The sequence below is a fragment of the Cervus elaphus genome, chromosome 11 (assembly GCF_910594005.1).
Source record: "Cervus elaphus chromosome 11, mCerEla1.1, whole genome shotgun sequence".
Lineage (NCBI taxonomy): Eukaryota > Metazoa > Chordata > Mammalia > Artiodactyla > Cervidae > Cervus > Cervus elaphus.
Genome location: NC_057825.1, coordinates 74,291,332 through 74,318,526, shown reverse-complemented (window position 1 = coordinate 74,318,526; position 27,195 = coordinate 74,291,332). Strand labels below are relative to the sequence as shown.

At 39.1% G+C, this 27,195-nt stretch overlaps 2 protein-coding genes across 2 annotated transcripts in view; both read right to left on the bottom strand.

Moving 5' to 3' along the window:
- Positions 1–9,368, bottom strand: part of STPG4 (sperm-tail PG-rich repeat containing 4) — a 35,084-nt gene extending 25,716 nt beyond the window's left edge. Inside the window, 3 exon segments of the mRNA XM_043917193.1 lie at positions 5,613–5,870; positions 6,956–7,012; positions 9,336–9,368. Of these exon segments, the coding sequence (XP_043773128.1) occupies positions 5,613–5,870; positions 6,956–7,012; positions 9,336–9,368 (348 nt within the window).
- A 3,758-nt stretch (positions 9,369–13,126) lies between these two features.
- CALM2 (calmodulin 2) lies at positions 13,127–25,824 on the bottom strand. Its single transcript, XM_043918080.1, has 6 exons — positions 25,708–25,824; positions 20,205–20,235; positions 15,021–15,164; positions 14,802–14,908; positions 14,253–14,388; positions 13,127–13,786 (listed from the first exon to the last, which is right to left on the bottom strand). Exons 1-6 carry the CDS (start codon positions 25,708–25,710, stop codon positions 13,758–13,760), a joined length of 450 nt encoding a protein of 149 aa, XP_043774015.1. The 5' UTR covers positions 25,711–25,824; the 3' UTR covers positions 13,127–13,757.
- Positions 25,825–27,195: the final 1,371 nt, after the last annotated feature.

The window sequence follows — 27,195 nt, the reverse complement described above, 5'->3', positions numbered from 1 at the left end:
GACTCTGGTCCAAATTCCCATCACTAGAGTGACCCAAGAATATATAAGCAGTGTATTTCAAGTGGCACCACCCTAAGCATTAGCAGAAACCAAAAACAAACTTTCTCTGAAGGAAAAACACTTTCATCTTAGGGAATCCATGGAAATAACCTTTCAGGGGCAATGAACAATGCACAAAGATAATCACACATCCAGGGCAACAAAATGATGAAGGTCCAGTCAGATTTCAGAAATATAAGCAATCAATTCATTCATGCATTCAACAAATATTAACCAATCAGACACTATTTTAGAGGCAAAAATGTAACAGTAAACAAACCAGATAAGTATTCAGGCCGTCATAAAGCTTTACTCTCATAGGAGGAGGCAGACAACAAATAATAAATGCAAACTGTAAATAAATTATATAGTATACTCATGGCTCTAGGTTCTAAGGAAACAAAAGAGAAGGGCAGGAAAGGTCAGGGGTGTCGGATGGCCAATTTAAATGAGGCTCATTGAGAAAGTGACCCTTGAACAAAGATTTGAAGATGGAGAGGGAATAAGTCACATGGCTACCTGTGATAAGAGCATTCCAGATGAAGGAAGATTCATTGCAAAGACATGAGGTTGGATTGGGAGTAGCAAATTCAAGAAACAGCCAGGAGGCCATTGGTCAGGACCAGAATGAGGGGAAACACAAGAGTTGAGGTCACAGACGAAGCCAGTTCACCGTTAACCTGCTGGCCCTGAAAAGAGCCACTCAGAGATCACACCCACTATTACAAAGAGTAAACCTAGAGGTTCTCAATCAGAAGTTTTTTTTTTTTTTAAGTTCCCTCCTTCTCCAGGGGACGTTTGAACAATGTCTGGAGACAGTTTTGGTTGTTGCAACTGGGAGGTATGCTTAGACGCTAAATCGTGTCCAACTCTTTGCGACCCCATGGACTGTAGCCCACCAGGCTTCTCTATCCATGGGGATTCTCCAGGCAAGAATACTGGAGTGGGTTGCCATGCCCACCTCCAGGGGATCTTCCCAACCCAGGGATTGAACCCAGGTTTGCATTGCAGGCAGATTCTTTACTGTCTGAGCCACCAGAGAAGAACAACGGGGAGCGGGGGCTGCTAATTGGCATCTAATTATCCTGAAATGCTGTTAAACATCCTACAAAGCATAGGACTGCCCCCTACCACAAAGAATTATCCTGTCCAAAAAGTCAACAGAGCCAAGGGTGAGAAACCCTGAATTTGACATAAAACAGAGAAGTCAAAACAACAGCTGGATATACAAGCCTGGAGTTCAACAGAGAAGTCTGGGCAGGAGATATACATTTGGAAATCACAAACAGCTGGTGTTCAAAGCCTTGAGACTAAATCAGATCAGCAGGGAGTGACAGCAGATGGGGAAGAGGTATGCATGCCTGAGCCTCCAAATGGAAGAAGGCAGGAAGGAGGGGCTGAACAAGCCAAAAGGCTGAGAAGAGAAAAAAAGAATGAGGATTGAGGAGGAGGTGTTTAGGATTTGGAAAGAGGAAAGATGTGAGAGAAACCTACCCCAAGAGAATGGGAGAGTAAACAGATTAGGGACTGAACAACAATTCTGTACCCATGGGTGGTAAAGAATTTAAAATGAGACTAGTCATTCAGCTACACAAATGCAGGTTCCAAGTTCACAGAGAGATCTGACCAGGGTTGTGACTTTGCCAAACAAGTAAGATGAGCCATCAAAAGTCAAGGAATTGAGGTTGTGTGCAGGGAGTAACTCCAATGATTAACTATGGAACTTAAGCTTTGAAAGGAAGGAAAATATCAGCAACTTGAGAGGCAATGAAAAGTGGTAGTGTAAGCAGATAGGGTCTTGGACAAACACATGCTGCACGCACATGCAAAGACTTGCACAAGCTGGTCCAGAGCCTGTGGATGGTGGGGACACCCAAGGGATGACAATGATTTGAGGCCTTGAGAGCAGCAGCAAGTTAATCCTTCCTTCTCTGCTCTTTGGCTTGGTTGTATCTTTTGGTTCAACATCCACCAAGAAGCAAACCCATTTTTCCAATAACAGCAGGACCAATGGATTGAAGTCTGGGGGGAACAGAAAAATTGTTGAGGTTGATGCCAGAGTGAGCAAGGCAGAAGATCTGGGGCGAGTGAACACAGTGTGATGCATGCAACTGAAATTAAGGATGGCTGAAATGATTCGTGTTGAAAAAATCTAAGGAGTGAGTGGCTAAAGTGAAGGAGAGTTCAAAAAACTGAGAAGCCAGATTGTTGGAAAATCATCATCTCTGAATGTACTGAAATTATGACAGGAGTAGTGGAAAGAGTGACAGGGAGCAGAAGAAGCTAAAATCATCCACAAATAAGGTAGAGTAAGTAACCCAGGGGTTAGCAACACTGGGGAAAATCAGGTCATAAAACCACATAGTGAGAGAAAGGGTCCCACTTTTGAATATTTGAATATACATTCTAAAATAAAAACATACTATTTCTCTGATAAGAAAAAAATGATTGTAAAAATTTTAGGTCCATATCAAACACTCTCTGGAAAGAGCCAGACATAGATGGGTATATACACAGACATGGGGCTTCCCTAGTGACTCAGCGGTAAAGAACCTACTTGTAATGCAGAAGACTGTCTACAGTGCAGGAGATGTGGGTTCGATTTCTGGATTGGGAAGATTCCCTGGAGAAGGAAATGGCAAGCCACTCCAGTGTTCTTGCCTGGGAAATCCCATGGACAGAGGAGCCTGGCAGGCTACAGTCCATGGTGTTGCAAGAGTCGGTCACGACTGAGCAACTAAACAACCACCATGCACAGACACACACATGTTAAAATATAAATATAAACACACATATGATTCTTCGATACAGATTCTCCAGTTGAATTATATGCTTCAGAATAAAGGTGTTAAAAATAGTAAAAACTTTCTTACAAATAAAAAACAGCATTAATGAGGTACAATGGGACTATTCTATAAAGAATTATGAAGCTTATATTGTGTACTGTATCTACCTTGAATTCAAATGACTGTTTTACTGAGTTCTGCCATTAAAAAATCAGAATTCTGAATTTTACTGGCGAGTAAACAGGGTTACATCTGAATATCTCTCCTCTTGTGAATATATTATACCTTTGAAATAGAAAATTAGGAAAACATTTAATTCTTCTAGTTTCTGGAGCTCAAGCCTTTCTGGAAGGTGGAAGAGAAAGGAGAAAGAAAAGAAAGAAATAAGGAAAGTATTTTTAAAACATTTTATCCATCCCTCTGGATAAGCCAAATTCTTTTGGTCTTTTAAAGCATTAAATTTTGCCTAATACCAACCATCTATTTTTTCTTCTCTCAGCAGTGGGCCTGTGTCTACCCTCAGAAACCCAAAAAAGTCAGAAGAGAAGAAGCAGAAGGGAAGTAAATGGTGGAGGAGGCTAAGGAAGAATGATTTTTGCATAGGAGGTGGCCAAGACAATTTCACATGTCGCCTGGTTACCTGATACCAAGCCATAAAAGTCTATGTATAATTCAGTGTTTGTATTCATCCACTGAACCGAACAGGATAAGATTTACCCTGTGAACATTTATCATTCTGTCCTGTTTCAAAGCCATAATTTGCAAAGCCCCAGGAAGGGTTCATTGCTTGGACACAACATGGGTTCATTTTGCTGAAGATTTCTTGTCCATCCTAATAACCACAACCCTTTCCATTCAATTCAACCTCCAAGTGGCAATGCATCGTCTCAGGTTATGATCATGTTATCCTGATAAGGCTGTAAAGACTGATACATATTATTAGCTCCTTTATAAACAGAAGATATTAAGGCCCAAAGTCCCAAATGACAAAGTCCATGTCCCAACTTCACCCTTCTGTGAAATACCTCCTTTTGGATCCACCCCCTGATACCCTGCCCCTCATTCAAGGCCAGAGGCATGAGGTAGACTGGAAAGAGCACCGAATTGGGGCTCAGAAGCCCTCAGTGAAAAGTACAGCTTGCTACACAAATAAACTTATTTATGAAACAGAAACAGACCCACAGACATGGAAAACAAATTCATGGTTACCAAAGGGGACAACAAGGAAGGGAGGGGTAAATTAGGGGTTTGGAATTAACACATACACACTATTATATACAAAATAGATAACCAAACAAGGACCTATGGTACAGGGAACTATACTCAATATTTTGTAATAATCTATAAGAGAAAAGAATCTGAAAAAGAATAGATATATCTATAGATATATACAGATATATTCAGCTTATATATATATAAGCTGAAACTCCAATACTTTGGCCACCTGATGCAAAGAACTGACTCATTGGAAAAGACCCTGATGCTGGGAAAGATTGAAGGCAGGAGAAGGGGACGACAGAGGATGAGATGGTTGGATGGCATCACCAGCTCGATGGACATGAGTTTGAGCAAGCTCCAGGAGTTGATGATGGCCAGGGAAGTCTAGAATGCTGCAGGCTATGGGGTTGCAAAGAGTCAGACACGACTGAGTGACTGAACTGAACTGAACTGAACTGATATATATATGTATAACTGAATCACTCTGTCGTCCACCTGAAACTAACACAACACTGTAACCCAACTATGTTGTTGTTCAGTCACTAAGTCATGTCTGAGACTTTGCAATCCCATGGACTGCAGCACGCCAGGCTTCCCTGTCCTTCACTATCTCCTGGAGCTTGCTCAAATCCATTTCCTTGAGCCGGTGATGCTATCTAATGATACTTTAATAAAAAATAATAACAATAAAATTAGTTCAACCATAAAAAAGCATTGCCTTCTTTATAAGCTATGCACCTCGGAACCAATTACTTCATCCCTATTCACCTCAGTTTTCTCATCTGTAAAATGGGGGTAAAATCCATCTTGCCTATTTCAGAATGCCTGGGAAGAACTACTAACAGAATATATGTGGAAGCTCACAGTAAATTATTAAGAGCCACAGGAATGTTATATAGTATCCAAGGTCCAACTTCAGTCCTACTCAATCCAGGGAGCGTTCTAGCCTTTCAATGCCACATTCACTGAGCTCTCTCTAGGCTTTTCCTGCTACAACATCTATCTCAGCACTTGATCTATTTGCTCTTGTATTGTTACCAAAATATTTCTAAGTCAGGAACATCTTCCCTTTACAGAACCTAGCCCAGGGCTCTAAGAAGCCGTGCTCAGTATCCTTAATGTGATGCATTCTGATATCACAATGCTCATTTCTGCAAGAAATTCTTGCAAAAGCTTTCCTATGGTGTACAGTCATATTCACACTCTAATATGAGGACTACTCACTGAAAGGCAGTTTTCTCTTTAAAAAAAAGAGGACATACCATATCAACCGCTTGAAGAGACCAGAAGCATGGCCCCATCCTAGATAAGACCCCAAGTCAGGGGAATCCTACCAAGAGTCCCCAGCAAGGGAAAAAAAATTTCCCGTGTCCACATTAGGTTGAGAAGGGAAACATCTTGCTGGATGTATTTGCAAGTGAAGCATGCTTTGTTTGATTTCTGGAAGAAATATGGCATCCTACAGATTTTCAGTTTCTCCTGGGGAAGATATAATCTAAGTATAGAGAATATTTTCCCCTGGGCCTCTTTAGCTTTCCCACACAAAGCCAACTGCTACCAGCACTTTACCTGATCTCTGTAAACCAGCATGCTGGGGCTTGACCGCGGTTTGTCCTTAAATGAGTAAGTGGCCACTTGCTTCTTTAACAAGTCCAAGAAGTCAGGAGGCATGTACTGGGGAAGGTCATTCAGCACCGGATCATTTCTTTGCAAAAGAGGTGGTTTTTTCCTTCCTTCATTTTTAAAATTGTAGGTTGCTATCACTGGATTTAACAGGGATTCTTCAATAAAAGTTTTCAAGTGGTAAGTGCCAGGATTAGGAGTGTTCTGTGGAGAATTGATATCATTTTTCAAGTTAGTATGTAAACAGGTAACATCTCCTAAAGCATCATTCTTTCAAAGATCACTCCTAAGTAGCATTTCTCTTTGTTTTACTTAAGAGAAATGTTTTAATAAAATTCCATCAACACTCCCCACAGAACAACATTTCAAGACAATCATGATGGTTTCCTTTCTACGACAATTGCTTAACTATAGCAAATGGGTTGTGGCCATAGGTAAAACTTTTAACTTTTTTAAAAGTAGCCTCAAAGATACTTAAATTTGAGATTCTATTTGACTATAAATGTCAGGTCTCTCATGAGAACCCTCTAGATAAGTTTAATGACTAAATAGAAGTTATTCTACTTCAGTTTAGTAGATACATGTGTTTCTTTCTAACCCTCAAGTGGGAAGCTACAGGATAATAACATGAGACTGAGGATGAACTGGCAGAACATATGGTCTAATTAGTCCAAGAAGAGGTTTGGGACTTTCAAATCACAACCACAGTATGGCTGAATGGCCAGGCCCAACAGTTTAGTCACCACTGCTTTTGTGGCCATCTTCCCACTGAGCACTCGACTCAGTTAATCCATTAAAATTAGCTAAATTCCAAAGAGGCTTTGGTCCCTAGGGCCCCTCTGTTATGGAAAGGTGTGAATAGAAAATATTTCTGCCACACAGAAATAAGGTATCTTGAGAGAAGGATCTTCTGGTCATCTTTCTTTCATATATCACCATCTTGCTTTCACACATTGACCATGTTAACACAAGCTATCATAGGCTCTTATTTTTTAAAGAAGTAAGATAAAAACTGAAGTCAAACACCTTTCCAGAATGTGTAAGGTTAGCTGACTTTATCAAGATAACCTGTAGTGTAAAACACCTAGACTCCTATAGTTGTTTTACTTCCAAGCTTTTACTGCATTCAAAGTTTAGTTTCTCAGTCATGTGCTGATACTAAAATTATAAATATAAAATGAGCCCAGGTAGATCTGAACCACCATTGTTTCCTTAAAATTAAGTATTAGTGATTTAAAAGGTCAGACTCAAATACTGATTCAAATAGGAAAGGATGAAAATATACATACTGTTAATGCTATTCTCCACCATCCTTCTCTTTCAAAAGATGACTTCTGAGTTGGTTTCTATTAATAAACATAAAAATATGCTTATTCATTTCAGAAGTGATCACTAGAAGTTAAATATCACTTATAAAACATGTACTTGAAGAAACTGATACTGTATGAAACTGGTCACCCTGAATGAAAACAAGAGCTCCATAATCAATTTAGCCTATAATATTTCCTTAAATTGCTATTTTAAGATCTTAAGTGCTTTTTAAGTATCTAAATTTCCTTTGGGTAAATTAGAGTAATAAACATCCCCATCAGAGGACGAGATGGTTAGATGGCATCACCGACTTGACAGCATCACAAACTTGATGGAGTTTGAGGACACTTCAGAAGTTGGTAATGGACAGGGAAGCCTGGCATGCTGCAGTCCATGAGGTCGCAAGGAGTCGAACATGACTGAGCAACTGAACTGAACTGAAATGTCCCCATCTCACCAAGATGTCATAAGAATAATTAGGTGACAAAATTTGGTGCTCTTAGGAAGCAAAGCGGAGAAGGCAATGGCAACCCACTCCAGTACTCTTGCCTGGAAAATCCCATGGACGGAGGAGCCTGGTAGGCTGCAGTCCATGGGGTCTCTACAAGTCGGACACGACTGGGCGACTTCACTTTCACTTTTCAGTTTCACGCATTGGAGAAGGGAATGGCAACCCACTCCAGCATTCTTGCCTGGAGAATCCCAGGGACGGGAGAGCCTGGTGGGCTGCCATCTCTGGGGTTGCACAGAGTTGGACACGACTGAAGCAACTTAGCAGCAGCAGGAAGCAAAGAGTTATGTAAACCCAAAACTGTATAACTGTTATTACGATTTATGGCTCAGGGAACTCAAGGTAAAAATGTATAGACATCCAATTAATGTAATATTGGGATTCAAATTCCTGGCCATATAGCAAATGTTGAAAGTGCCATTTTCTAGATTTCCATACGCTATGATTTGGGCTTGAACTCCAGCTCAGCAACTACTTAGGTGTACTAGGCAAATTAACCCTCATGAACCTCAGCTTTCTCTTAGGAGGACAACAAAAGGCACCAGAGTTGGCACAAAAATAAGGCATCATAAAGACCTGTACCCACAACCAGGACTCAGTAAGTGGTGGCTTTTATTTTTAATATCTCATCTGCCAAGTTAAGAAGAAAATTATTTTGATATTCCTCAGTTTCCAAGGCCACTCTGGTCTTACACTGTAAGTACTCTAAAGTACATCCACTTATCATTATCCTATATTTGTTTCGGCTTCACTGTCAACAGTGAGGACAACAGAACACAGTTGCTTAGTTTTTTCCTTTTGTTACTTCCACTAGGTAAAATCTTTAAAATACTGAGTTTTACTTTCATTTAGAATGCTTTTTTAATTGCTATGAAATACAGGTCATCTCAAGCAACAAGGCATTAAAAATAATAATCTAATCAGTAAACTGATATAATTCATTCTTCCTAACATATATCCACATATAAGTAACCCTGGGCTTCAGTTTTACTATGAAATATAAGCATTTCTCTGAAAAAGCATTGCTTCATATGCACTGCTAAGTCTGAATTTCTTCCTATACATTCCCTTTATTAGATTTATGTTGAATCTTCTGTAAGACATTTATAGTCACAGAAATTGAACTTCTTCAGGCAAGTGAAGACAGGTCTCCATCACTACCTAGGACCAGGGAAATGAAGTGGGAAGAAGGGAAAAGTAAACATGATACATCTGAAGGAAGGTACCTGGCAGCTGCTGTTTTGTTTAGCCCAAGACAGGTGACCTCAACTTCCCCTATCTCCCACTTCATATTCACTTCAGGGGTGAATTACTTTACACAAGTTAGGCTAAACATCCCTCGCCCAAATTTATTTAAAAACTAAACAAGACAGTTTACAATATTTTATAAATACTACAGTAGGAAGCAAGGCAAAAACGTGTCCAATAGACCAAGGAAGGAAAAACCCATTCCCTTGGCAGACAGTGGGGGAGTGGGGGAGGAGGTGGAGGGAGGGAAACGAAGAAATCTAAGAACCCTGTTAAAGCAGTTGTCCAGCGCAAGTAGCAGTAGGTTAAGATGGGGGGTGGAGGATGGGAAACAGGACAGAAAACAAAGGACGAAGGGTAAGGATAAGTGAGAGCTAGGCAGGAGAAAAGCAAACGAAGGGCGCTCAATGATCAGGAAGAAAGGACTGCAGGCGTACACGTGAAGGTAGGAAGCGGAGGGGCCCAAGGACCCAGGAATAGAGACAGCTGGTGTTTTTGGCGGAGCCCAGCAGGGGGAACAGTGTTTTGAGAATTGAAGGCGGGGAAGGCAGGCGGTACCGAGGCCAAGGCAGAAGCCCCATGCCTCAGGTCTTCCTTACTGCAGTGGAGGTGATGGCGATAGACTGATTCATTGCTGCCTCTTCACTCTAGGCCGAGGCTGGCGTCCGGTTGCCAGGAGGCGCCTCGGTCCGCCGGCTCCCGAGCATGCGCAGAAGACCTGCCAGTAGGTTTGGCTCTGGTGGTGGGGGAAGGGAGGTAGGCACAGACTTGGAGGGCCCGCGCCAAGCCTAGCGAAATCGGTCGAGACCGTCACGCACGTGCATGGTAAGAAAATCTAGAGGGCTCAGGAGTCACCAAGAGCCTGCGCCAAGGAGGCTTGTAAAGGAGCTAGAGCATCCCATGATCAGCCCTTTCCCAAATCACCTCCATGCTGAGATAGCATGCTTAAGGAAAAATCAACCTTAGCATCCACTTTCTAAGATTGTTTCTAAATTCCCCCAGAAGGAAATTTCTGGGAGTGTCACTGCTTTGAGAAGTGCCGTGAGCTCTAGATACAAGTCTGTGAAACCACGGACACCCTTTGCCCTCTTTATAGACCCTCTTCATTATCAGCCTATCTTGGCTGTAGCTCCTCAACCTATACACATTTCCATCTTTAAAAACAAATGTTCCTTCAACTTTAATAGTTTGATTTTATGGAATACCTTGTGTGCCAAATACTTCACATGTATTTAATCCTCAAAATAACCCTGTGAAATAGGTATCAATCCCATTTTATGAAGGAGGAAACAGGCTTCCTTGGACAGTTTAGCACAGCCGACTCTGCATCACACAACAGTGGCAGAACAGAGTTCAAATCCAGGCCTGACTCCAGTGCCTCCAACTGTCTACCATGGTATACCATGGAGTTTCTGCTTCCTGTCACACTTTCAAGAGCAGTGTGGATTCATTTCTTTCTTAACCTGCCCCATTCTTCCCTGAAACTATCTTAATCTGACATCACACACCTTTTAAGTTAAAAACTGCACTTAGTAAATAAACTAGCCAGTTATTCAGTTGCCAGAATCAAAGGGGATTTTTCAAGCTTTTAGCAAGCTTGACTTCAGTTCATCACTGCATTGATTCCTCTTTTCCATTCTTCTTGAATCCCTCTTCTCCCTTAACAGGATTTGTATTTGCTGATTTATTGTGTTTGTCTATAAAGAAGTGAAATATATTGGTACCCTTATTAACTTCATTGAAATCTGGAACCATCTGGCACAATGCCTTCAATAATCATTGCCTTTGGACAAAAGCAAAATTTACCATCTAGTCTCATCTTCCCATTAGAACCTCCTGATCTGATGTATACTTACAAATTCCAAACATGCCACCCACCACGCCTCCCCAAATGCTGACCCTTCTGCTTGAAATGCTATTCCCTTCTTCATGGCCTGGCAACCCTCAAGGGTCAACTCCTCTAAGTCACCTGAAGGACCCTGTGCCTATCTTTATAGAGGGACTCATTGTGACAAATCATGTCTCCCCTAATTTGAAACACATCCAAAACAGGTTTTTGTCCTAATTCTCAGCCCTTTCAACACAGGAAGTTTTCCTTTCATAAGTTAAAACCAGAAAATGGAATACAGCAGCACTTTTCAAATGTGCACATGAAGTATCTGGAAATATTGTTAAAATACAGACAGATTCTCTAAGTTCTCACAGGTGATTGTGTGGGTGACTTTTCTGGGTAGCAAGAGAGGACACCATTAAATTTCTCCTAAAATACCAGGACTATTGAATAAATTCATTTAACATAGCCTTAAAAATAGGAAAAAAGGCAGGAGCAGCCAGGCACCAGGTTTGAAATAAAAAGCTGAAGTTCTAAGACCAAGAGACAAGTTAAATACAGAACTTTCACCAAAAGTGATTAAGCCAGTCCATCACTGTGCCTCATTTTACTTTCTTATTTTGGCTGAGCCTGTAAAACTGGCTCAGCAGACTAGGGACTGGTACCCTAGAGACTGAATATGATGAAAGGTACAGAGAAGTCCAGAAACCCATAGAAGGTATGAAATATAAGGGAACACCTAGATGAGAAAATAGTTTTGGGTACTGCAAAAATAGAAACAGCATGGGTCAATGATTTCAAGGACTTTGCCAATAAAACAGACTAAGTATGTAGAATAAACAAAATGTCCCCTTAAGAAAACAGTCTTGTACAGTATACTATTTGATTTTCAGGTTACCATAACAGCAGTTTTAAAGGGAGGAGGCCATTCTCTTTGTGAATACAAGATTATACTATGTAGAGATCAACGGTGCCTATGCTATGCATCAGATTTTTAATAAAAATTCTAGATAAAATACCTCATATTGTAGAATCCCTTTAAACTGCACAGTGATAGTTTTGGTTAACTATCTGAAAGCAAACATGCTACAGGCTGAGAAAAAAATTAATAATTACTATGATGCTTCTAATATAAAACACATAATATGGTTGACTTAAAAGGTTTTTTATAGTTCTAAGATTATGTAATGCTTAACTGTGTGACTTTTGTGAAGACAACATAAAATCAGCAATGAGATGCACGCAAGTAACCACAAAACATGTTTTCCCCTTCTACCTTACCAACTTATTTCAAACTATTGGAACTAGAAAAGCACCAATATTAACTCTGCCTAATTCCCTCATTTTACAAGGATCGTAACAGCATAGATAGAATACAATGCAAATACTAAGAACTATGCTAAGTGCGGTGTGTGTGTGCTCAGTCGTGTCTGACTCTATGCTAAGTGCTTTACCTAAGCTTATTATAAAAGCCAAGTTAGAAACCACCTGGGTAAATTACACCCATTTTACATGTAAGATAACTGAGGTTCAGGTAGTATTATTGCCCTCTTCAAGGTTATACAGAGCAGTGATCTGACTACTGCTTCAATAAAACTCCAAAGCCCATGTTTAACATTCTGGAGATTACTGTGCCTCAATAGCACATGAAACACATGAAACTCGTATCTAATGAAGGTCTTCCTATTTAATCGCCTAATATGTAATAACACCCTATTAAGATGGCCAATTCCTGTAACTTCCCTTGTCCTATCTAAAATGTCCTATCTTTTCCTTCACGATCATCCAGTTTTCTGTTTTCTGGCAAAGTAACATTGGTATTAAAGTAGTCAACAATGCACAGTAACCTGTCAAACAAATTGCCCTCTAGGAAATTAAAAACCTTGTGGCTACAAAGATCAAGGAACATACTTCATTTTCATCCTGGCTCTGGTTTGCTATGGAATCTTTCATTAAGTATTTAAAAGTAATTAGAAAAATAGAAACCTTGATAGCCACGTTTTGTACAAAGAAAGCAATAGTTTAGAAGCAAGGAAAACTTCTAAATAAATCAAAGTTTAGTTACTATCAAGCCACTACCGAAGATATCTTATTTGTAAAACATGTTGAAGATAGTTAGCCCAACAGAAAATTCTTTGTTTTATGGTAGTAGAATTAAAAAAGCACTGAGTAAAAAATTAGGAAACAGGTAAAACTACCCCCTGCCCCAATTTGGATTTTTGTGTTTTAAAGCCCAAATATTTAAAAAATCATTGCATGGCTGAAGTCAATATGGATAAACAAAGCCAAAGCTGAAAATTATAAAAGTAGGCAACACTGAATACCTACCTTATGTCAGTCCCCATGCTAGGTACACTTTTATACAAGAGTTTTTAATCTTTCAGTTAAACCTTTTGAAGGAAGTATCACAATCTAAACACTAAACACAGTCTTAAATAGTTAAAAAAAAAAAAAATTAAATATCTAAATTATACCAAGTATAAGAAATTACACCCCCAATTTGACTGTCAAAATTGTTCAACATCAAATTAATTAAATGACTCAGATTCAGAGCAACAGTTGGGTAAATTGTAATTTTTTTATTGGAAAACAAATATACAACTTGGAATGGATTTGAGGCAAATTGTGCCATAAGCAGATTTTCTTTAAGTGGCTAAAACAAAGTTTAAAAAGCAAGTTAACAATAAAAGAAAATGTTTCTGGTATAGGACCAGCAGTACAAAAAAATAGTGTACGAGTACCTGGATAAAACACCCGTTTTGCAATAGTGCAACTTTTAAGTACATATTGTTGACTGTCCGTAGTCCACGCAGAGTTACAACTCCACACTTCAACAACAACATGCTGACAATTCCTAAAGAAAACTACTCAAAAAAAAAAAAAAAAAAAAGGCATAACCCAGATGTTCCCTCATTTGACCAACTCCATCTAAGTTTAGATGTGCAGAAGGGCTTAGATATATCCAGAGTAAGCCACATGCAACATGTTACTTGATCAATTTTCTAAAATAAGGTTTCAGGACAATGACAGTAAGATAAGGGAAGAAAACATGGAGGAATGAAGTCCTAATTACTATACATGCATATTTTTTTTGACAGTAGGGGGAAACCTTTTACAGATAAGTTACAAACAAAGAAAAGGCAAATAAACAATTTTGTACAAGAAATTTAACACATTCTGTACAATGTCTTCACTTTGCTGTCATCATTTGTACAAACTCTGAAAAAGAAGAAGTATACAAAGATGTTGAGTCAGTGGCAAAAGTCTGTCAAAACCAATCACACTTACTCAACTACTGAGCAGTTCCCACTCCCCTGTCTTTCCTCAAAATTATAAAGTACAGAGGAAAGCTAATTTACTGCTAAGGCTGGATTCTTCATAAATCAAAAATTATTTATGATTATTAAGAAATAAACCAAATGATTGCTTTAGTTTACAATATATACTTCTGAAGCATGTATAATTTCAGACTTAAAGCTAATTGGAGGGAAGGAGAATCCAATGAAAGACATTAAAGTCACCTTAATTCTGAGGATCCTGAAATAAGTTTAAAGAAGCTTTTCAAACTGTCCCACAATGGTTACCAAAAATTGTTTTATCCTAGTTTGGAGTGCAGTGCTTCTTTTAAAAGAGTAGAATCTGATAGTAAAGCACAAGATAAGGCTGTGACAGTGAGAAGACTTACCTTCATAGTTTACTTGACCATCACCATCAATATCTGCTTCCCTGATCATTTCATCAACCTCTTCATCTGTTAACTTCTCTCCAAGGTTTGTCATCACATGGCGGAGCTCTGCTGCACTAATATAGCCATTACCATCCTACAAAAAAATTTAGTAAAATGTCTGAGCAATATTAAAGATACAATGAGCTGGATAAGATGTTTACTAAACTTCACATTCGGGAGCAAAATATACTTCAGAAATCCACAGAAACCTTTATTTAACTATTTCTTAGTTCCAAAGTCAATACCTCTTCTGCCACAAAACTAATACTATATATATATATATTATAATAATTATATATATATAATTATTGGGCTTCCCTCATAGCTCAGTTGGTAAAGAATGTTATTAGGAAATCTCCTTCTACACTAAATTCTTAGAAAGCTTTTGCTTGATATTAAAGTATGTTGGCAAATAATCACAAAAACAAGTTTTCAAAGATTAAGAGATCCTAATATATTTAAAAATCCTCAAATTAAAACGGAACAAATCCAGTTTCATATACTTACCTTATCAAACACACGGAATGCTTCTCTAATTTCTTCTTCACTGTCTGTGTCTTTCATTTTTCTTGCCATCATTGTCAGAAATTCCGGGAAGTCAATTGTGCCATTACCTGCAATGGTATTGGTTGAAATATTACAATATTTGAAATATTGTATTACAATAGAATTTAAATGCCCCTTCTTCAACTCCCTCTTCTCAAACCCAGAATTAAAAAGATGTACCATCAGCATCTACTTCGTTAATCATGTCCTGTAACTCTGCTTCTGTGGGATTCTGCCCAAGAGACCTCATTACAGTTCCCAATTCCTTTGTTGTTATAGTTCCATCACCATCCTTGTCAAATAGTGAAAAAGCTTCTTTGAATTCTGTTTGAAAAGAAAACACAATCCAAATGTACAGGTTAAAAATAAAGTAACCTAAGCGAAATGTATTAATCAACTCTCAAAGCAAAGGTATTATATGGAGATAGGACCTGAAATGGGGTTTTTATTCCTGAAGGATTAGGTGGAAAACCTTGTGGTATTTCAAACTTTTTTAGTTAATCATATGCTCATACTGATCTACCTGGGAGTTTTTTCCATCTAAAAATCTCACAGGGAACTCCAAAATCTAGACTAGATAAAAGTCAAATTATTGTTGAAAAAGCAGAACCCCAAAACCCCAAATGTCTGGCTTCTGTATTTTCTGTTGAAGCTGCTCTGTGGAACACACCTCTAATTACAGATCTAACCTACACTCACAATAGAAAAGGAAACTATTGTTACCAAATACGTTTATTTCTATACAACAACTGTACTACTTACAGTAATCCTTAAAAGTAAAAATTAAGTCCATTTAATCACTTACTAAATTAAAAACAAAAAACTTTATAAACTTTAGAACATGCATTAAGCTAGTTTCCTTTTCTGGAGGACAGAAGAGACTATCACCAAATAATCTGTAATGATGTTAACAATGGGATGATAAAGGTATGTATGGCCAGTTTTAACTGTTATCACTGAAAACAAAAATAATTTAGACCTCTTTTCAGAATATAAATTCAGAGCTTGCAACAAAATGAAATATATTATTGCCTAAAATCTTTAAGATACTATTGTGAAATGATGTTGCTTTTATCAATAGTTCACCACTACATTACATGGAAAGCTACTAGAACAGTCTAGGATACCCGAATACAGAGAAACTAGAGATTTACTTTAACAGTGCAAGAGCACATATTAATGAGCTAATAACAAAGCAAGTAGGAACAGAGATATTAGGCTCAATCAGCAAGTAAATACAAAAACATAAAACACAGAAACTAAAAGAAGAATTGGGAACTCAACTGCCTGGGCTTAAAAGAATTCCAGCTCTGCTACTAACTAGTAATGGAACCGTGGGCAAATTTTCCACCTCAGCGTCCTCATTTTTGTTACTTGGGGCTAACTGTACCTTCCCTTGTGGCTCAGCTGGTAAAGAATCCGCCTAAAATGTGAGACCTGGGTTGGGAAGATCCCCTGGAGAAGAGAAAGGCTACCCACTCCAGTTTTCTGGTCTGGAGAATTCCATGGACTGTATAGTCCATGGGGTCACAAAGAATTTGGACACGATTGAGCGACTTTCACTTGTTCACTTGGTATCTACTTCCCAAATTAAATAATTAATATAAGTAAAGCACACTGAACTATGCCTGGCAAGTACTTAAATATCAAGAAAGAGATGATGTCATTTGCCTGTAACCTTACACTGCCAAAGGGTCTCGCTATTTGTCTCCTGCATGTAGATCTGACCAAATTTCTTATCTTTTTTCTCTCCTTGGCCATTTCGTCTATGCCCACAAATGATGAAGACTTCAGTTAGTCCACTCATCTCTCTCAACGTATTATTTTTATTTCTGACATCCTACAGGACATCTCCCCCTAGCTGACCTCAAGGAAAACTTAATTAAAATGAATTCCATATATAGCAACCCTAGGAACACAAGCAAGTTACCTTAACTCTTTTCCCCTGAAACAAGGCCTGCTGAATTCTGCTATTTAAATACTGTCTGATTCTTTTTTCATCTCTACATCCAACATTTTGGTTAATGGCCCCATCATCTTTTATCTGGACTATCACAATAGCCTCCTAATGGGTTCTTTATTTAAAATTACCCACACAAGTACCTGAGTCCTATTACCATTTTGGATTATCCCATTATTTTCTTCTGCTTTGATTCTTTTAATTGTTTAGCTTTAGACTAGTATCACTGTAGTAAGTGCTACTTACTCTCAATGCTAAACAGTCCACTCTATTTAAATGTTACTTGTTTTCAGAGGAACTCACCCGATATTAGAAGCTTAGAACCAAACTACTGAATCTTATGAAAATATGCAGTACTAACCTAGACCAATTCAATGACAAAAGTAAATCAGTAATTCCTACAAAGAGCAGAATTTGATGAAAATATTTCCATTTTACCCGAGTTTTTTAAAAAACAGGATGTACAAATACTGTCTAGAAATACCAGATATAACTATCATCATAATCATTTTACCAAATGACTTAATTTCAAAAACGATTTCTGAAAGATGCATGCTACACATTTATGTATGTTATAAATTTCAAGAAGTTTAAGAGGCAGAAATACCTGTAAAAACCTGAAATAAAAATAAACTGAAAAATACAATTTAAATTCACCTTTTATAGCTCACCACCTGTGCTTCAGAACTTGTTTAATCTTCATGTATAGATGCATATCATTTTAAACAAGTAATTCCCATAAATATAAACCTAGGAGTCAAAACTCCAATACACTGTAAGAAAACAGGTCCTGTCACAGAACAGCTTTCTTCAATATAACTGATGGAACCTCCCAAAATCTATTCTAGTTACGCCTAAGTTGAAACTTTCAGAAGTCATATTATTTCTTGTTTTAGATTTTCATTAGCAACCACAGGATACCTCTCTAATTATGTTTTACATAAATTCACATTATTATTAAAACAGGTTATCATGAAATAAGAAAAATCTAATGGCTGTTAACCAATTTCTACTTATTTATAAAATTCTGAACTTAATGATCCTTTAAAGGCCATATATTTAAATCCTTAAAGGCCTTTATTATTGAGTAAGATAAGTATTTTTTTTAATCAAGTGAGTTTTATCCCTACACTGAAATTTAAAAGTTTAGGCATAAATTTCTTTAAAGAAAAAAATTATTTTACATTTTTCCTTTAAATACCAACAACTAATGACATCATTGCAAGTCATCAACAAAATTCACTTGTTATTATTGATGTCACACTAGACTGTTCTGGATTGCTCTTTAAGACCAGGGTAACATAAACAATTCTAGGCACTTCACCTAAACTATAAGCGTACATTTTTCTAGGTCAAGTTACCTGCTAGAGGAATTTTAAATCAGTCAGTATATGAAGATAAAGCTAACTGAAAAAGTACCTTAGTATATTCAACTTTGCAACTCAAAAGTAAGGGACTCTAGGAGGAGGCAGAGTAATTGTTAGTATACAGTAGGTACTACTTTAGAACATATCTGTGTGGCACACATCTTTGAAAATTTCTCTATTCAGGAAATATTTACTCAGTCCTTACTGTGTGGGAGGTAGTGGCGAAACAAGAGGAATTAAGAATTTTTATTTTAGTAGCACAAAAGCTTTAGCTCCTCTACTTTAAAGGTTCACTAAAACCTGGGCTCCAAGAATAGTCTTTATTAAAAGCCTAGGAAAAGGCAGGGTAGGGAAAGAACCAAAACAGATTTTTCTGCTACTCTCACTAGAATTTAATTGTATGATAGGAACCAATGAAAAGACAGAATTTATCTTAAGGACAATATTCCATGAACTTTAAGTATCCTTTACAAAAATGCTATCAACCATTGAGGATTGATCCTCTTGTATTTAACAGACACAAACTACTTTTTAAAGAGTTGTATGTGTGTTTGGGAAAGGAGTAATGAGCACCAACTATGTAACTGGCACTTTGAATAATTCACTATCTACCCTAAAGTGAACATGCCGTGCCATGCAGAACTATCTGAGATTATGGAGAAACAAAGGCAAAGAAGACAGGTCTATTAGAGAAGGTAAGAACTTAAGATTGGAAATAATAGCCCGAGTCATACAGAAAAAACTATTACAGAATAACTTACATTTCATCAATACACCTAAAATACTATATATGAACAAAAGAAATCATTTCCAAAGCTCTGCTTGACTACTTCAACATACTCTATACACAAAAATTTACCAACCTGAAAGAGCAAATTCCCAACTTAAGTCAAATGCACATAATAAGAAATAAAACCTCCAACTAATAAAAAAAAAGAAAAGAAATAAAAATAAAACCTGTCAAATTGGTCCTCAATGCTAATAGTTTTCTACTTTATACAGTCCAAGCAAATATTATCTGTGATGAGAATTTGAGATTATTGATTTCTGGCTCTGCCAAGTCTGTGTATGAAGTGTAGGGTAGTAAAGTAATATCTGAGTTCCAACTGGGTTTCTCAGTTTTCCCTAGTTTAAAAAAAAAAAGCTTTAGTGCTTTTGAGCACTTGAAACTCTTTGCCTATCAGGAAAACCACTGCAGTTAAAACTGCCTGATGCTTTCATTAGTAAGTCTCTAATCGAAGTCAAGGAATAGAGTTTGAAAAGCATTTCAACCCTGAAATTAAAAAAAAAAAAAAACCATTTAGAAGTTTCCCCAACCTTTTCTTAACTAGCCACCTCAAAAATATTAGAATAAAATCAAAAGTACTACTGGTTCAGCATAATGACAACATGACATCAGGTTTTATGTAGCAATTTCACATCTCCACAGCAAACTAAAGGATACAAAACTTCTAAACTCATTTCAATAGCTGTCACTGCTTTTAAGATAAAACTCAAATTTGCTGTATCTAAAAAACAGAATACTAACTTTTGGATCTAAGTTTTTCACTAGAGAAATGGTTATCCCCTGATTGACAGACCATATATGCAATTCTAAGGTTAAAATATCAGCTACTTTAAACCACGGTAAATTCAACATTCATTTTCTGATTTTACATTTCAAGTTAATTACCACTTGGCCTCTTTTCTTGTGGAGACTGGTTTGAAGTTGCAGAGTTAAAAACTGCCCAGAATTAATCTTTAGACTAAAATAACTTCAAGAAAACAAAACAAAGAGCATCCCAACACCAGGCTCAAAAGTATACCTACATAACCTAAAAACATGTCTTTAATTACAGTTAGCCCCACACATCTTTCACAGTCAAGTTTACCTTCTCACTTGCCAGAGCAGGTTCAATTACTCTCTTACATTACACTTACTTGTTCCCATCTACTACACAGATCAAAGTCAATTCTTTCATACAAATATCTTTTTTTGAGAATGGCTTTTCAATTTATAAAATTCAACGGGTATAACCTAACAAAGTTATTTCTCACCTGCAATCTGCTCTTCAGTCAGTTGGTCAGCCTAAAAAGAAATCAAAGAAATAGGTAAGTGGCTTGACAGTATGTAGTTTAACAGTTACAGAAACAAATTTAAAAACACTTAGGGTTCATCTGGTTTCATAAACTTCTCAACTTCATTTAGTTCACTCCTTAGTACCAAACACGGGTGGGCAGAAAACACACTCTGGTTTATCTCCAAAGCTAAGCTACCTTGCCCCCAAGTTTAAGATGTGAAAAACATTTCAGATTATATTCAAAAGTCTAAATTTTACATAAATTAAAAAAAAGCAAATCTAGCACACTAACAGTACAAAGTTTAACTGGAACTGTACTCTTCTAAAACAGGGATAGATGCAAAAGAAGCACTGTTTCCTTTTTCAAAGTTAGTATAAACTTAAGCTCATCTCCTCAGGTAGATAAAAACCATTAATACCAGAAATCTCCATCGAATCAAAAATAATAAACAAGAACTACATTTAAACTTTCCCTATAAGTGATTAAATACTTCACTTGGACGTGTGATGTTCCAAACCTCAAAAAACCCAAAGATTACTAAGCAAAACTCTTATCTATCAAAAAGATAAAAATCCAAGCTGTACTGGTTGGGGCAACATGAAAGTTACCAGTTTTACTCCTCACCTGCCATGTAACTACAGAGAATCCAGGATTCTGAATATTTGAAGTACATTATTTACAAAATGTTAAGTCCACTTACTCATTTTCTTTTGATGTTTAAAATTCCAAAGTGATAAGGTTTGTGTTGTTTTTAGCCAATTGGGGGAAAAAAAGTTACTTGTTTTTACTTAAAAAAAAAAAAAAATGCATGTTCAGGCATTTGCTGAAACCCATTATATATGTTGCTTTTGTTCAATCTTCACAACCCTAAATGGTATTAATAATACCATTAATACTTTATCTTATAGATGGGGAAAAGGGCTAAGGTTAAATTTCAGGGAGCAGGAGTACAAAATTACTAACATGTAGGGTCAGAATTAAACACTTTTTGGACATATCCAATAACTCAAGTTTTAAATTCAGAGCACACTATAAAGATACTTGCAGAATAACCAGGTTCCCTGTTCCTCATGTGGCCTTCATCCGTGGACATGCACTGCTTATTGGAACATACATCCAGAGGCACTGACAAGAAATAGCTTCCTAGCTAACATTCCTACCTACAGGAAGTCAAGAATACTGTGATTAATCCATTCACTTATTGATATGAAAGAAAAATAAACACTGCCTGGTTTCATCTTAAATGAACACACCCCTGGAAAGGATAATAACCTGAATACAGGATGGCATTCACATTTTCTCTAGGGGACAGCATGAAAACATTTGAGAAGAAACCCAGAAAAGAAGAAATTTCTTTGCCTGATCAATTTTGATCTGACCTTGAAGCAAACGCAAGGTCTTTAGAATCTACTTTTATCCTTACAAATCCCAATTCTCCAAGTATTTGGTATAAAATCTGATTGTGTTCTCTACAAATAAGAATTAAAACCCATCCACTGTTATTTTTTACTTTGTTAGAGGCTATAGATGATTTACCTCTGATCTAATTCCATCCTGCAGGACTTCTATCATTTCTAAAAGAAGGGTAACATGGCATGGTGGAAGAAAAAAAGCATGGTGCTTTGAGGCATCACTGGTTTAGTATCCCAGCTCTGCCACCATGTGACCTTGGACATGTTATTCAACCGCTCATTGTCAACTTCATCTATAACACAGAATATTAATACCTACCTAGCAGAGTCATTGTGCAGTTAGAAGCTATATATAAAGAGCTAGCCCCAAAAGTTCAGTGAAAATTACTTTATGTAAGTTATTTAACCAAAGAACCTACAATGTTAATATTAAACACCAACCTGACTAGTTCAACTTCCACAGTGAAGGTAGACAGGTGGGGCATTATCAAACCCTTTACAGCAAACTCTTCATGTTCCTTTTTAAATTTGATTTAAGATGAGAAAATCTATTTCCACAAACTGAGGCCACAAGCCCAGGAACAAATGGGGCAGGAGAAAACAATTTAGGACTAACAATGTTAACCCAAAAGTGTGGAAAACACAGTAACATATGTGAAAGCTGAAAGAATGACTGCTATGTGCAGAAACTCAGACAGTGGGGTTTTTTTCAACAAGTTGTGACAGAGGAGATTTTGGGAAGACTCACATATGAAAGCTGAGAAGGCTTTAGGAAGAAAAAAACCTTCCTTTTGTATTTACTACTAACCCAGAGTCCAAGGCTTTAAAATAACCTTCATTAGTAACTTTCAGACTAAAGACTACTGAAAGTAAAAACACAAAGCTCCCTAGCACTGTAATTTGTATGCTTTTTCCAATGACATGCAAATAAATTTGGTTCTTATTTTTGTCTATGCATAGTGTCATTTTCTTAGTAGAACTAGAAGAACTATACTTTTGGGAAAACTCAACCTCATTAAAATGTGTTTATCTCAGTGAAGAGTAATTCACTAGAGAGACGACGACTACTTACTCCTTTATGTCTACAAATATCGCTTTCAACTGCTACTGTCAACTCTAGAGAAAGCTCCCAAACGTCTAGAGAAATGCTCAGGTTCCAGCTGAGACTTACTGGACTAGACTGTGCATTTTGAAGAACCACAGGTGATTTGTAAACACTAAGAAAAACAGAGTCCACTAATCTAGACTACATGTGTGACCTTAAGGGAATTATGTACCTATTTAACATTTCCCAAATGGCATTCAAAAGCACGTATGGATACCATGGAGCTTATCTAGTAAAAGATTTTATAAAAATAATCCAAGATTCTTATCTCAATAAATATATGAGTCCATAGGGTTGAAATGGAACAAACTTTCGTTTTGCATTCATTCCTGTTTACTCCAAGTATTTCTTAGATACAACAAAGACTTCCATGCTAAGCAAAAATTTTTCTAGTTTCAGAAGTCAGGTCATTTGTTTTACCTAATATCAAAAGCAGCCTCCAAGTTATTTCAATAGAATTTAAAAGATACCTTTAATTCTGCTAGAACAGCACTTACTATACAGTATCTTGGCCCAAAAGGGAAACTAGAAGAAATTACTTAAAAATTAGGACCTTTACTAAAGGCCTAATTTGATCAGTCTACCTGAACCTAGAACTTTCAGTACTTTAATAGAGGCATAAATAATTTCTTTAGTCTAACAGAAACAGATCTTCTTGCTGTTCGATGGGTATTTATTTAGATTCAAGTGACCAAAAGTTCCACGTCTTCACATCTTTTACTTATCTCATCACCCCTGCTTCAAGTCTTCTTAAACTAATCAATCTCCCTTTCAACGACCATGTATCACCTATATGTAAAACCATGAGCCACGTGAGCAAACTTATTCCGTATCAAATAAATGTTCATTCTTTGACTTTATGGAGTCCTAATTTTAAAACTTCAGGTCTTATCATCATAAAATTACCTACACCAGCGGTGAAGAACCTGCCTGCCAAGGCAGGAGACATAAGACAGGAGGGTTCGACCCTTGGGTTGGGAAGATCCCCTGGAGTAGGAAAGGGCAACCCACTTCAGTTATTTTTGCGCGGAGAATCCCACGGACAGAGGAGCCTGGAGGGCTACAGTCCATAGGATTGCAGAGTCTGACACAACTGAAGTTAGCAAGGATGAGTCCCCAATATTTAGTTAACAATGACTGTCAAAAACACTCAAAACAGTAATGATGTGATCAGTAACTACAAAAGCTTACTTTTGGCAAAGGACCACGAAAGGGTAGATACAAACTGTGCCTCATCAAGAAAATCTGAGATCTTGATTTAATTATCAGATTGATTAGAAACAAAACTTATTTCTCATTTACATAATATAAAAAAATTCACCCAATTCAGAACCTTAATTACACGCCTATTTTCACCTAAAAGAATAAATTCCACCAGCATATTCAAATTTAGAATAAAATAATTAAAATATCAAAATGGAACGAGTACATCAAACAAATGTGAACTCCTCTTCCTACACCCATAACAGGGTGGAGGTTTCAGTTGGCAAGGATTCCCAACTCCTGTTTAAGATGTCACCTTGCCTCCTGGACACACCCATCGCCTGTAACCACTTGGCAGAAGGAACCACAAAGTAAGTATTGCAAATTACCGCTCTCATTAGACTTTTTTCAAACAGGAAAGAACAGGAGTTCCGGTCTCAAGTGACAGGAAAATGCTTTTTAAAAATCCCGTCCCCCAATATACTCTTCTATCACGATCGTCTTTGACAGCCATTAATGTACAAATGAATTAAACCGCACCTAAAAAATAACCTGGCATTTTCGCTACGGTAATAGGCAGTTATTTTCAAGGGTGTTGGAGCGGGGCAATACAATGTTAATGGATCTTAAACATTTCAACGTGCACGTGAGCACTCAGAAGAGGACTGTGGCCCCTGTCAAAGGCATCCTTCCGATTGTTACTAGAGGGTAAGATCGACTTTGGTAACAGAACGGGAGTCACCCCGGAGCTGGCTTTCGGTGAGTGAATAGAAAAACGCCTTTCAAACGCCAGCTGGAGTCTTTGGCTTTCTCTAACGAGATGCGCAGTGCGAGGTTGCGCCTGACTTCAGATACAGTCATTTCCTTCAACGACAAAACCACTTAAATTTTTGTTAGAAATATTTAGCCTGCGGCTGGAATTAGGCCTCAAGGCCCATATGTAGCAGAAAGATCAGGATTCACCGAGCTTCCTTCTCGCGGCAGGGGGTGGGGTGGGGGGAGGGGAATCGGACGAGGCTGCCCTCCTCAAACGTTGCCCGACCGGACGACCCCGCAGCGCCGCGGGACGCCCAGACCTCCGCAGTCCTGCAGGTGCCAGCGCAGCAGCTGGGGCTCGAGCCGGGTCTGGCGGGCGACGGCCGCGGTCCCGAGCCCGCCCCGCCCCCGGCCGCTCCCCGCGGACTCGGCCCACTCAGCCTGTCCGCCCGCCCGCTCGCGCGCCCCCAGCTCCCTCCCGGCCCAGCACGCGGGGGCTGCGGGCTAACGGCGGCGCGGGCGCTCGCCCCGGGCCTCGCGCGCTCCCGCCCGCCCCCTCGGCGCATGGCGGCCGCGCGCGGACAAAGGCGCTTCCTGGCGCCCGCACCAACCGTCCGTTGGGCTTTTGAATACGGCCCCTGGCTGACCTTTTGAGATGCCCGACCCAAGGCTTCCGAGCTCCGGCTCCTCCCGCCCTTTAACCCTCGCCTACCCCGGGTGCCCCCGCCCCAGCTCCATCCACATCCAGCCTCTGAGGAGCCCGAAGGTCCCGGGGGCGGTGCGCCTGGCCCCCAGTACACCACGGGACACCTCCCTGAGGAGAGTGGGGGTTGGGAAGCACCTGCGACACAACCGCCGCGGACGCCCCCAGCCTCTGGCGCGCCATCCCCCTGGCGAAGACCACTCCTAGAGAGTGTGAGAAAGGTTAGTTCCCTTTCGTCAGTTCGCTTCAGCCTCTTACCCCCCTACAGGCCGAGCGCCCGCAGCTTAGCGACGCACTCACCATGCTGCAAGCGCTACCGGTCTCCGGGACGCAACCACACAACCACTCAGCTCGCTCGCTCCACTCGGACTAATTCTCCCCTCCGCCCCCAGCGCCTCATAAACACCTCCCTCCGCCAGATCCCTCCGCCACACTTCAGATAACGGAACATCATAAACGAGTCCCGGCCAACCCCCTCCCCTCCCAACTCCTCTCGAGACCCTTTTATCCACAATTATGTGATAGACGATGCAAAAGATAAAGGGAAGGGGACGAACGGATGACGTAACTGTGTTTCACTCCCTAGCGAGCCGTTAAAGAGCTGGTGGAGTGGCGCCTGAGAGGCGCTACTTTGCGGCGCGGAAGAGCATCGTAGTAGCGACGCGCAGCGCGATGATCGTTGAACCCTCCTCTGATTGGCTGGTTCGTACCTGCAATGCGTCACTGGGGCTCGCAGCCGCTGCCGGGACGCGGTGCAGCTTCTGCCGTTGCGGCTCGGGCCGCGCTGTCCTGGCAACTGCGCTTGGCTGGAAAGCTTTCCTCCTCCACCCATCCTTCCTCGCCACATTTGCACGAACGCTTTCCCGCCCCGGTGTAGGGAGGTCTACGAAAATAGCGATTAAGAATGAAGCTGAAGACCCAGTGAAACCCGTTTCCCGCACTCTTCATCTCATCCTCGTTTATCCGCCTTGTGGAGGCCACACGTTTACCATGTAACTCCCCCACAAAGCGAAAAGTGAAAATCACAGTCGTGTCCGACTCTTTGTGACCCCATGGAATTCTCCAGGCCAGAATACTGGAGTGGGTGTCCTTTTCCTTCTCCAGGGGAATCTTCCCAGCCCAGGGATCGAACCCAGGTCTCCGGCATTGCAACCGGATTCTTTACCAGCTGAGCCCACAAAGCCCATGAAAATCTTGGTAAGGGCGAATGCAGCTGCTCACCTGACTAATCCTAAAGGAACGTGCGTTTATACTTCCCCTTTGCCTTCATCATGGGGATAATTTACCAGAAGGGTAAAATATTTTTAAAAACGCAGTATACAAAATTCCAATAGTCCCTTGATACTGTGGAATAGGCTTGGAGTGAGACCTGGGTATGAGTACTGGTTGGGTCACTTTTGTTACATGTATAACCTTGGATGAGTCATTTAATCTTTAGCCTCATTTGTAAAATGGAGGTTACAATACTTATCTTGAAAGGGTGCAAGAATTAGAATCATATAAAGATTAGCATCCAGGTAAAGCGTTGAAGTACCGGGTACAGGGTAGACACACAGTGGTTACTATAATAAAACCATAGTATCGTGTATATGTGATCATACTGAGTTTCCTAAAGAATTTGCCCTTTTGAGTCTTTAATCTCTTAGGTTTAAATGAACATTTTTGAAGCCACATAGAAATTAGCTCTGGAATTGGCATCCTTGTGCACTGTTGGTGGGAATGTAAAACGGTACAGCCGCTTTGGAAAATAACATGTCAGTTCCTTAAAAAAATTAAAAATAGAATTAC

Bases quoted from the DNA above. Each gene is read 5' to 3' on its own strand.
- CALM2 (XM_043918080.1), bottom strand. The intron at 14,389-14,801 runs GTAAGTATATGA...ATTTTTTTGTAG, and splicing joins CATTCCGTGTGTTTGATAAG to GATGGTAATGGCTATATTAG. The intron at 13,787-14,252 runs GTAAGTCTTCTC...CTTCTTTTTCAG, and splicing joins TGGTCAAGTAAACTATGAAG to AGTTTGTACAAATGATGACA.